The sequence below is a fragment of the Peromyscus leucopus genome, unplaced genomic scaffold (genome assembly GCF_004664715.2).
Source record: "Peromyscus leucopus breed LL Stock unplaced genomic scaffold, UCI_PerLeu_2.1 scaffold_657, whole genome shotgun sequence".
NCBI classification, from domain to species: Eukaryota; Metazoa; Chordata; class Mammalia; order Rodentia; family Cricetidae; genus Peromyscus; species Peromyscus leucopus.
Window position 1 is genome coordinate 8,795 of NW_023505571.1, and position 12,206 is coordinate 21,000.

General features: G+C 50.0%; 1 protein-coding gene across 1 annotated transcript; it reads right to left on the minus strand.

Annotated features, from left to right (window-relative positions):
* Nucleotides 1-5,465: 5,465 nt before the first annotated feature.
* On the minus strand, nt 5,466-8,394 carry LOC114704639 (glutathione-specific gamma-glutamylcyclotransferase 1). The gene is given in 10 exon segments (XM_028885982.2): nt 5,466-5,619; nt 5,621-5,747; nt 5,749-5,821; nt 5,824-5,897; nt 6,981-7,024; nt 7,527-7,555; nt 8,158-8,202; nt 8,205-8,270; nt 8,273-8,340; nt 8,342-8,394. Coding segments are annotated over 10 exon segments (645 nt in total). The 5' UTR covers nt 8,380-8,394; the 3' UTR covers nt 5,466-5,538.
* Nucleotides 8,395-12,206: the final 3,812 nt, after the last annotated feature.

A 12,206-nucleotide genomic window follows, 5' to 3' on the forward strand; every position in this document is an offset into this window, starting at 1 on the left:
AGTGCCACGGCCGGCTGTCTACAGCAGCCTGGACTCTCGCAGTCCTGCCTCTGAACAGGCTGTTGCTAAGCAATAACAAGATATCCAGGATGAAAAGTGCTTCATTTCTGGATTAAATCTCCTGAAAGACTTCTATGGTCAGTTGCCACTGGAGGCCACGTTGTATCTGTGGTCTGTGCTGATGCCGCGGCTGTGTGCCGATGTCCGTGGTCCGTGATGCTGCCAGAGGCCAGGATGATGTCTGTGACCTGTGCTGCCAACACAGGGGACCAGTTTGATGTCCTTGATCTGAGCTGCCTATAGCTGCTGTGGACGAGGAAGCTCATTAGAAATGGTATCGATGAGTGCAGACTCACAACTCAGAATGTGACCTGAAGGCCTCTGTTGATAACTTCTCCCTGAAGGCTCTGTGATAACTTCTCCCTGATCCCCTGCAAAAATATAAACTAGTCCAGACAGGAAGCTATTGAAGAGAGTCCTTAAAAACTGTAATAAAGGTTGAAGTAGAGCTCTTCCCAGTGATGGCTCCTGCGGGAATGGTGGGGTAGGGAAGGACTCAGTTCTCTTTAAGGGCTGGCCACTGTGAGTGTAACCATGCTCCAGTGAGTGTATGGGAAACACAAATTGGCTTGTGGAGTTTGTTGTTTGTTTTTGTGGGAGGTGTAGGAGTGTAGACCTGGGGGGGAATGGTAAGCAGTGTGATTGGGATGCATTGTACGAAATTCCAAATAAATAATATATATGTTGGGAAAAAAAAAGGCATGTATCACCACCAAAAAAAAAACAAAACAACCAAAGACAACTTCAGAATTAGTTCCTTTGGTCTACCACGTGAGTTCCAGGAACTGAAATCAGTCACCAAGTTCAGTGATAAGTGTCATTACCACCATGCCATGGATCTAGCCTCGTGTCTTATTTTGAATTTAACTATGCTTTAAGTTTTCAATTCTATTTCTCTTTTATTATTTGTTGTTTGTTTGTTTGTTTTTTTCAAAACAGGTTTCTCTGTGTAGTTTTGGTGCCTGTCCTGGATCTCAATCTGTAGACCAGGCTAGCCTCAACTCACAGAGATTCGCCTGCTCTGCCTCCCGAGTGCTGGGATTAAAATGTGCCACAGCTTTGGCAAGCATTAATGTAAGCCTAGGAACTGTAACCATTGAGTTGATTCTCCAGAAGAGTTGCCAGCTAAGTCGTGCTGGGATCAAGAAAAATGGGCCTTGGCGGTTCATGTTCCTGGAGTTGTATCCATGCCAGTGGATGTCCACACATCCAGAAGAGAATTTGACATCACTGCTGCTGATTGTTGCTGTTATAGCCAATGGCGGCCACCGCTGCTACTGTTTCTGGGATTACCATTTCATAATTGCTTACTACAGCTAGCACAGTGGAGACCCTGGCAGCAAAAGTACTACTACAGTTAGTTAACCTTTCATTATATTGGGCAATGATAAATTTAATTCAGTAGTTATATACATTTTGATTGGCTTTGAAATCATAAATTTATAAACTCAAGTTCCATTTGCTTTGGGGATACCATCTTACAAGGACTCCAATTTGCAGTAAGGCTCAGATGCCTTTAGCCTACTGGCTATGGGTGGATAGGACCCTGTTGGTCTTTTCTGTGTCCAACACACAGATTGCAAGCCCAGTGCCACTTTGAGATCTTTGGCAGCAGTTAACTCTGCAGCTCACACAGGATTGAGCCTGTATGATAATGAGTATTCAAGACGGGTAATGCCTGGGGGCGCTCACCAACCTAAGACAGAGCGCCTGTGTGGCCTAGGCAGGCATCTCCATGACAGGTAAGGTGACCTGCTGACGTCCCCCACACCTAAGTCAGAAGCTCGTTTTTTAGTAAAAGGGGACCTGTAGGGTCCTGGCCCCTGTTTTGGGTAACTGTTGCCTTGCTTGCTAACCTTGATCTTGATATCCTCCCTATGCTAATTCCCTGCCAGGTTCCATCCTCCTGAATGCTAAGGAATTCCTTGTCTGTGTATCCTGCATAATGGGCTGTTAACAGCTTAGATGCAAGATTGTAAAAACATTAGTAGTGAACTTCTGCCTCTGGGGTTCTCCCATTGTGCTGTAAGCCTGTATTTAAGACCCTTCCCTCCTTCAATAAACAGCATTTGCATTAAATAAATAAATAAAATAATAAATAAATAAAAGAAAAGAAAATGATAGAACATTGCCGGTGGCGGCGCGCGGAGGCGCACGCCTTAATCCAGCACTTGGAAACAGAGCAGGTAGATCTCTGTGATTTGAGGCCAACCTGGTCTTACAGAGTTGATTCCAGGAAAGTGCAAAGCTACACCAGGCTCTATAACCACCATGCCCGCTCTATAACCGCTCTTGCGGTGCTCAACACAGTTCTGTTTATAAAGGGCCTGAGGCTCAGACGCTCCCGCACCCTCATTACTGTCTGCTTCTCTCCTGCAGCAGGCAGATTTTCTGAGATGTCTCCTTCCCCGACTCCAGGCCCTCCCTCTGCACCCTCACCAGTCCATTGCTGAGCTTCCTCACGTAAGGCCCAGGCCCCTCGGTGGAGGGAGGAGAGTCTGAGGAGAAATGGAGTCTGCATTAAGCTGCTTTCTCTTTGTCTTCAGTCTTTTCTCTGCTCCTCTAACCTCGCACCCAACCCCTTGGTCTCACCCTAAACTGCTCTCAATCCACCTATGTCCACCTGGTCGCCCTGCTCATACACAATCACTCCAGCCCACAGCTCTCCCTCAGTCTGCCGGGCCGTCAGTGTGTCTTCTTATGCACGCCCCTTTCCTGCTCACTCTGCAGGCCCTCGCTGACTCAGAGGAATGCGCGCCACAGCCTGGCACAATTCACCTTGCGGCCAGTCTCGGGCTGCCACCTGTCTGGCCCCATGTTCCTCGGTGTGCTAGCCAGCTGACCTTGTCTCCCCTCAGGCACACAGTTTCCCTGAATCGCTATCCCAGAGGTCCCTTCGGAGCTCCTTCACCAGTCAGCTTCCTGGCAGTCCACTGACCTGAGTCGGGGACCTATTTAGAAGGCCCCCTAGTTTCCTGCAGAACTGTCACCGCCAGTTTTAGACTCCAAATCCCTTGAAGGACCCCTTCTGCGCATCCCCAACATGTCTAGAACTTGACACCTGGCTGAAGAATTGTAGCACAAACATGAGTAGTAAGGAGTAGGCTGCAATCTCCATCACTCTGGAGTCTGAGCAGGGGGATTGCAAGGTCAAGGCTGCCTGACTATAGAGAGTTCAAGACAGCTGGACAGCCACTAAGTTCCTGTTCAAGGCAGATGCAGCAGATTCGTGAGTTCGAGCACCTGGTTCTACAGAGCGAGTTCCAGACAGGCTCCAAAGCTACACAGAGAAACCCTATCTCGAAAAACAAAAACAAAAACAAACAAAAGATCTGTTCAAAGCAAAGATAAAGGGCCTGAGGATGTGGTTCAGCGGAAGAGCACTTGTCTAGTATGTATAGGGCCTACGTCACTCTCCAGTACCCCACCAAACAAAAGGAAGAATGGCGGTCCACGTGGCTGTCACACCCCTTCTCGATGCCTTCCAATCCAGAGAAGGCAGGCTGGTCCTGCTTTGCCCCAGGGGCCCAGAGCATGATGCCAACAGCTCCCCGACACCAACTGCCTCCTGCTGTTGCCCTGACCAGGTTCCCAGAAGAGCCTGCTATAGCCACACTTTCCCATCAATGCCAAGACACGAGGCCGTCAAAACATGGCACACAGCGCAGTATGGCTTTCTTCCCAGGCACACTGCCTGCCCAGCTTGGTCAGAGTTGACCCTGCTGGGACACCCAGACCAGTGAAGGTACTGGCCACAAAGCAGTAGCAACACATACCACCAACTTGTCCCATTCACCACTCATAGACAGCATCCTGAAAGCACACAGCTCAGAGCCGGTAGAGGTGGTGGTGGCGGCGCGCGGCGGCGGCGGCTGGCTGGCGGCGGCGGCGGTGGCGGCGCGGCGGCGCACGCCTTTAATGCCAGCACCTGGAGGCAGAGGTAGATGGATCTCTGTTGCTGAGTTCCAGGACAACTGAAGTACACAGAGAAACCCGGTGGGGATGGGGCAGGCTAGTGTTGAGTAGGCTGAGCACTTCCCTCCCTGGCACTGAGCAGTGAGGGAGGCGCTAGTTGAACTCAGACTCTCTTGCTGCTAAGGTCAATCAGCTAGGAGAGTCTCTAGGAGGACACTCACTTCTATGGAGAAACTCCTGGCCTGGCTAAGATCTGGGAGCTGCAACCTGTTCCGGGACCAGCAACGAGAAGGAACATCTAGGGACATGCAGAGGGTAAACAAGAGTGTGAAAAGGACCATTGTGGGTAAGTTCTAACAGGTCAGGTCAGAAGGCAGCCAACACTGCCTTCCCCGGAGACTGGGAGTAAAGGAACATCGGTATGGCCACGGACCTTTCTCCAGCATTGCCTAAGAAGCTGCCATCATCATACCCCTACCAAGTGCCCTTCAATAAGAAGCATGATGTGAACTGGCTTCCGGAAAGAGACAGTGCTGGCCCTAAAGATGAGAAAGTCTAGTGTGAGCTCCAAGCAAACCAGCTCGTTGGACAGCTGAGAGGACGAAGCACCGAGTCCCAAGGCAGAGGCGAGCTGCTGCTCAGAGGCGAGCTGCTGCTCAGAGGCTTGCAGGTGGAGCTCTGGCCATTAATTGTATACACAAAGTGCTGAAACCATGGAACCCGCCTCCCGCTAGGTGCTGGGGAAAAAGCAGAGAGTGAGCGAACGGTTTCCCTCCCTGGAGCCTTTCAAGTATTACTGCTCACTTACCAAGCCCCATACAAAGACAAAACATATTCTGGCAAAGGTAATTAAAGATTGTTTATGGATAATAGTGTGGGACAGACTGACAAGGACCTGTAGTGATGTTTCCAGGAATAGGGTGCGACAGTAGGTCTACAGGGTGATCCAGACAGACAAGAGGACAGACAGAAGGATAGGGAAATGAAACTGAAAGGGAAAGAGACCGAGTCCCAGCAGCTGTGTGTGTACATACGTTCCAGTGCTGCCCTGGCCCCAGGGGTGAAGAGGGATACTGACCTTGGTCCTTGAAGGGCTACCGCTCCTCACTCTCTGCTGCTTCACCCAGCAGGCTGGAAACATGGGCAGATGATATTTCCAGGGCTGGGAGAGTTAGTCTGGACAGACAGAGGATCAAGGCTCTTGGAGGGTCCCTGGAGGGTGTGGAGGCCTGGGTGGTACGGAATTAGCAGCAGCAATGGGGGATTCTGGTCAGGCACCAGAGGACGAGGCAGAGCCACCGCACAGCAGGCCGTGTCCAGGGCAGGTCCCCCACCTGCCCGCCCACCACACCAACATGGTGCAATAAATATTTTCAAGTAGTAAGTCAGCGTCCATCACGAAGAGAGGCGGGGGCTAGCAGACAGGCAGGCAGGGGCATAAGACAAAAAGTCCCAATGGCCCACCCCTCCTCTCAAGTTCTCGACTCCAGCAAGTCTGTCTCAAGTACTACATGTCGCTGTTCATTCCGCGTCCTCACGGACACTCCTGCAGGGCTCGGCTTCTCAAACCAGTGCCAGAGCCTGCTCGGTGAGGTAAGAGCAGGGCAGCATTGTTCCTACAGCGTCCACAATGGCTTCCAGGTGCATCGTCCTGGGCCTGAGGCCCACAGAGCTGCATGAAGTCGGCCAAACGCAGTAAGTACTCCAGGTTGTGGCCAGAGAAGCCCCGGCAGGCAAGAATCTGTGTGGCAATGACCTCCTCTGGTCAGGGCCAGGTAGCCAGGGTCTGTGGGGTGCCACATAGGCCAGTGCTGTGAGGGGTGGTCAGGGGCATCCTGAGGATAGAGGTGACTTCCTTAGTGTCATAGCCTCCGAGGACTGCTTCTCGCACATTCAGATACTTCAGGCCGTTCACCTGCTCCCTTGAACCTGGTACGCCACGCCCAAGTGCAGCCTAGGAGAAAACAGAGACACCGCCAGTCAGTCACATCGCCCGTGTGCTGGTCCCTCCTTCACTCTAGAATGTTACCTAGATGCACCCAAACTGTGCTCTATAAAGGAGCGTACAGGGGAGGGGGTGGTGGTGGTGGTGGTGGTGGTGGTGTGGTGAGGTTCAAGGGTAAGGTACTTGCTACCATGTCTGATGACCCGACAACCTACATTCAATCCCTGAGACATACATGGTGGAAGGAAAGAATTTTACTTCCACATGTCCTCTTGCCTCCACATTGACCTAAGCGTGTGCACAGGAGCACACACGGAAATAAATGTAATTTTAACATTTATGTGTATGGGTATTTTGCCTGCATGTATGTTGGTGAGCCATGTGTACCTGGTACCTGCTAACCTCGGAGGCCAGAAGAGTCAGTATTCCCTGGAATTGGAGTCACAGGTTGTGAGCCACTGTGTAGGCGCTAGGAACCAAATCCAGGCTCTTTGGAAAAGCAGGAAGTGTTTCTAACTACTGAGCCATTTCTCCATGTGAAATTTAAATAAATAAATAAATAAATAAATAAATAAATAAATAAATAAATAAATAAATAAGTGTGTTGGCTGGCTGCTGATGTACCCAGAGCAATAGCCCTCCCTTAATTTTTTTTTTTTTGAGACAAAGTCTCATATGTATAGGCTGGCCTTGTACTCACTATACAGCCAAGAATAAATTTGAACTCACAGATATCCACCTGCCTCTACTTCCTGGTGCTTGGATTAAAGGCAAGAGCACTGTGCCTGACTATTTCACCTTTCTTTTTTTTTAAATTTATTTATTTATTTTATGTGTATGAGTCTCTATCTACACGTACAACTTTATGCCAGAGAAGCATCAGATCCCACTATACATGTTTGTGAACCACCTGGAATTGAACTCAGGACTCTGGAGAGCAGCCAGTGCTCTAACTCGCTGAACCATCTCTCCAGCCCCCTATTTCACTTTTTTTTTTTGGTTTTCTAGACAGGTTTCTCGTTAGCTTTGCGCCTTTCCTGAAATTGCTTGGTACCCAGGCTGGCCTCGAACTCACAAAGATACGCCTAGTCTGCCTCCCAAGTGCTGGGATTAAATACGTGCGCCACCACTGCTGGCTCACCTTTCTTAAGGTTGACATAAGTGGACTTGCCCCAGAACTAAGGAACTTATAGACATACTTAAGTCTCACACTCCACTCTCATCCTAAATTTAGGCCTGCATCTTTGTGTGTGTGTGTGTGTGTGTGTGTGTGTGTGTGTGTGTGTGTGTGTATGATAGGGTCTCTCTGTAACTGTCCTGAAACTCACTCTGTCGACTGGGCTGCCTTGAACTCACAGAGATCCACTGCCTCTGCCTCCTGAGTGTTGGATTTAGAAGAATGTGTCACGACCACCACCACAAACCCACTCCCCACCCACTCCCACACACCCCCACCACCCAGCAGGGACCTGCATCTCAATAAGCTGCTCAGATGGTTCTCCAAGAAGCACTGAGTTAGGCTACACTTCCACTCACCCAACAGTGACCCTCTGCACCCTTACATATTGCATCCCAGGATCCTCTCTTGACTGTGCACTTACCTCACGATCTCAAGGAGAGTCACCACTCGGCCAGCTAGAGGGAAGCAAGGTGTTGAAAAAAGACAAATTAGCTATTAGCACTTCCAAAAGGCTATGGATGTACCTTAGGGTTTGCCGACCAGGCACAAGGCCTTAGTCAATCTCCAGCAACACACACACACACAACACACACACACACACACACACACACCCTGAGCTTTAATCCTGTTGTGATTTGAGCCTGTGATTCCAGCGCTCCAGAGCCTTGAGAGGAAGGGTTGCCATAAGTTTGAGGCCACATAGCAAGAAGTAGACAAATTTGGAGAGGAAGAGGAGAGAGGAGAAGAGAAAAACAAGATATCTGTCAACAACCAAAAGTGCCGACCAAGCCCAAACCTCGGAGAGTGCCATTCATCCAGCGACATGGACAGAGAGTGATGGGCAGACGCGGAACAGACAAACAGCGGTGGCCCAGGCTGGTAATCAACGCAAGAATCCACAGGTGCAAACGCCAACCTGAACCCCAGGCACACCAATTTCAACCACCAGCCAAGTTTACACATTTCCTTCATTAGCCCAAAGTCCTGACATTTCAGGACATGGGCGCCCACTCTGCTGCCGACCCCACCTCACTCCCTGGCACAGTAGGATGCTCACCATCTGTCGTTGCCCTGTGGAAAGTGTCTCCCTGCCAGAACCGCGGCTATAGCCCCGTACAAAGCCCACACGGCTGTCGCTGTAGGCAAAGTCCGGCTTCCATACTAGGGAGCGTACCCGAAAATCCACAGGGCTTGGGGTCGCCGTCCTCCAGGAGGGCTGCGCGATGGTGCAGGGACAGTGAGGAGGTGGGTTGCTCTGGGCTGCGGACTCCTGCTTCATGGTGCCGGGCGCAGGGACGGGCCCAGGCGGCCTCCGGGCTGGTCTCCGGCACGGCACGGAAAGACCGACGGACGCGTACACCTGGCTGGCACCGATCGGTCGCTCCGCTGAGTGGTACCTCAGAGGCGCTCTTTAAACCTCGGCCGGGAGGGCCCCTCCAGCTGCCTCCAGCTGTCTCGGTGATTGGGCGGAGCAAATCTCCTTTTGGCCAATCACTTTGGATTTTGCTTCTCGATTAACCGCGCCGCCCTCCAAGTGGGTACCGGAGTAGCCGCCCCCCCAACGAGCCCGGCCCAACGAGCGCGCTTGATTGTTCAGCTCTCCTCCGTGGCAGACCTGGCTGGAGTGATGCAACCGCAGCGAAGGTTTCCCAGCACCGGCATGCAGCAAGGGCGCGTCGGATTGCGTCAGGCTGCGGGTACTGGAACGGGCCTGGAACCGGCCGCGGGCACCCGCCGTCCCCCCGGGAGGCCTCGATGACCGGGCGTGTCTCCCCGCAGTCAGCCGGTGCACTTTGCAGAAGTGCCACCCAAAGCGGTGGCTAGCGCAGGGCACGGTCAGAAAAAATGCTCTGGGAGGCACAAACTCTAGCCTCTGGGCCCTCGCCTGAAAGAAAGCACGCCCTGCAGAGAAGCTGTCCCTGGCACCCTCCGCATTCCACTCTGGTGCCTCATGCTGTTGTCCATGTGAGCAGTCTGGAGAAACTGAGTCACCGGGCGGTAGGGGGTTTTGCCAAGGCTGCAGTTGAGTCAGACTGGGTGGTGCAAGCTCGAAGGCCTCACGTGAGGGCTACGCCCCGGGCCAAATGTAGGACCCCTGAGTTCAGGCAGGTTTGAAGAGAAGCCAAAACTGAACAGCCGTGGGCAGAGCAGTCACTTCGAGGATGGCCGCCAGCTCCTAAGAAAAGAATGCCAGGCCAGTTTTATCCCAAGGCTATGGGTTTTCATTTTCCTGGGCTTGGGATTTTCAGCAGTGGTTGATCTGTGTAGACACCGAGGTTTGGGGAATGTTTATTAAAGAGAACACAGAGGATTGAGGGCGGCTGCAGCCTTTCTCCCCTCGCCTTGCCCGGCAGGGTGTATGGGCCCTGGCACCAAGGTGGGCACCGGGCACCAGCTGTCTCCCTGGCAGGTTCTCTGTGTCCCGAACCCTGCAGGAGTCACCGCAGGCAACTCTCCCCAGCAGCCTGCCCTTGCTCCATCTGGCGGGCCACTGCCACCCTAAACTGTAGGCTGGAGGGAGATGAAGAGTTTTGACTTCCTAAGCAGCGGTAAGAGGCTGCACCTCGGGCATCTCTCAATAAGAAGGGAAACAGAGCAGAAGACCTTCCAATTAGAAGAACTGCAGTGAGCTCCCAGGCAGTGGAAACTCAAAAGTGAATTAAACCGGATAGATTCATCCCAAAGTGTCTAAGCGTCAATCCCAGCATTCAGGGAGGCTGAGGACAGAGACCTGGAGATTCAGGTCAGCATGGCTTACAAAGCAAGACTAAAAGAATAAATGTATGGATGAATGGAGTGCAGATATTCCTAAAAGTTGGAGGAAATTTTGTTTGCTTTCGTAGTGGTGGGAATAGAACGTGGGTCCTCACTGGGCAGTGGTGGCGCACGCCTTTAATCCCAGCACTCAGGAAGCAGAGGCAGAGGATCTCTGTGCATTCAAGGCCAGCCTGGTCTACAGAGCGAGTTCCAGGACAGGTACCAAAACAACACAGAGAAACCCTGACTCGAAAAGCCAAAAAAAAAAAAAAAAAACATGGGTCCTCACACTCATGTGCTTCTATACCTTTGATACATGCCTGCCCCGGGTCTGGGTTACCTTATGAGGATCACACATTACTTTTCTGAATGGAAAATTGTTTTTAAACAATGGTGCTATCTGGTAATTTTACTCTTTGCTGCCCCTCTGTGTTTCTCTTCCCTTCCTTTTCTATCCTCTGTGTTAGTTCCTCTGAGTACCCCCTCTGCTGCTGCTGCTGCTTTACAGAAAATAGCCTCTAAGAGTCTCTTCCCTCACTACCTCCGGTGGGAGATGGGAAACTGACGAACTCCTGGAAATACCTGAGTCTGTACAAACGACCCTGCGACTCACTCTTTCTACTCCAGGGAATTCCTCACAATATGAAAAAGCCATGTGCCTGAAATTTTAATGGTATTGTGGTAGCAAAAAGCAAAGGAAGAAACCCTTAAATACTTAAAAATAGTAAAATATTTAAGTAAATTGTGGTCAGTCCACGTGATAGAGAAGTGAACAAAGACACACAGAGAGAACAAGTCCAGACATACATGGTAGCAAAGCTGGTACACCCAACTGCATCTGTGAAGCGTTAGACACAATTCTGTATTGCTGTGTTTACTGGCATTGAAACAGTAGCTGATGTATAATTACATGAAAAGGCGGATTGTAAAATAACCTAATATAACTTTTTCAACTTAAAAAAGTCTGAGGTGAAACTGATAGAGTGCTTGCCTAGCATGTGTGAAGCCCTGGGTTCCATTCTCTGCCCTGTGGAGAGAAGCAGTCTATGTATGCTTATTAGCAAGGAGGAATCTGGAACAGCTCATTAAAATGTTCAAAATGACAACCTCTGAGTCCTTACATGGCCCCGGCAACATGGCAGCACATTTAAACTTTCTTTTTATATTTATTCTGGTTGAGATTTTAAAAAAAGTATAAAACTTCTTTTTTTTTCCAGACAGGTTTCTCTGTGTAGCTTTGGAGCTGTCCTGGATTTCGCTCTGTAGACCAGGCTGGCCTCAAACTCACAGATCCACCTGGCTTTGCTCCCAAGTGCTGGGATTAAAGGTCTGCCAAGATAAAACTTTTTTCAAAGAAGTCTATTTCTGCCAAGGGGGTTCACACCTGTAATCCCAGCACATGGGAAGCCGAGACTGGAGGACTATGAATTCAAGGTCAGCCTGGGCTACATAATGAGATTCTTTCCCAAAACAACAAGACTATTTTGACTTCATTTAAAATCAGTATCTATTATGAAGACAGTCTAGTAAAAATGCCAATGGCTACATAGTAAACCAAAAATGCAGGATATGGACAGTCACATGAGGAATAGTAAAACTAGTAAAAAAACAATAAACGGGGTGTGGTGGCTGATGACCGGAACCCCTGTGGTTCCAGCACTATGGAAGCTGAGGCTAGAGGCCTGCTGCAAATTTAAGGGTAGTCTTGGCTACATAGTGAGTTCCAAGCAAGCCTGGGCTACAATGTGAGATCCTTTTTGCAACAAATAAATAAGTGAAAGAATACCTCAATAGTTGGTGGGAACATCAAATATGAGTGTTGAAGTGTGGGTGTTGCAGTTGAGAAAGTTTAATGGATGATCATTCTTTATTTATTTCGTTTGTATGTGAGTAGGTATACGCACATGAGTAGGTGTATGCACGCAAGCATGTGGAAGGTCACAGGGCAACTTTTGGGAGTCCCAGAGATCCAGTTCAGGTCATCGGGTATTGTGGCAAGCTTTTACGCACTGATCCATCTCACCCGGCTGGAAATGTCATTTGTGTTTGTTTTTGTCTGTCTGTTGTAACAAAGTCTCATGTATCCCAAGCTGGCCTGAGTTTGCTATGTAGCTAAAGATGACCTTGAACTTCTCTTCTTCCTACTTCTACATCTTAATTAAATGCTGGGTTGCAGACATGCGTCAGCAACTCTGATTTGTGCAATTCTGGGGTGAAACCCAGGGTTTTGTGTATGCTAGGCAAGCATGCTAGCCACTGAGCTACACCACCAACCTGAAGTGCAATTTTTTTCTTTTTTTTTATACTTTTTTCTTTTCTTTTTTCCCCCGTTTTTCGAGACAGGGTTTC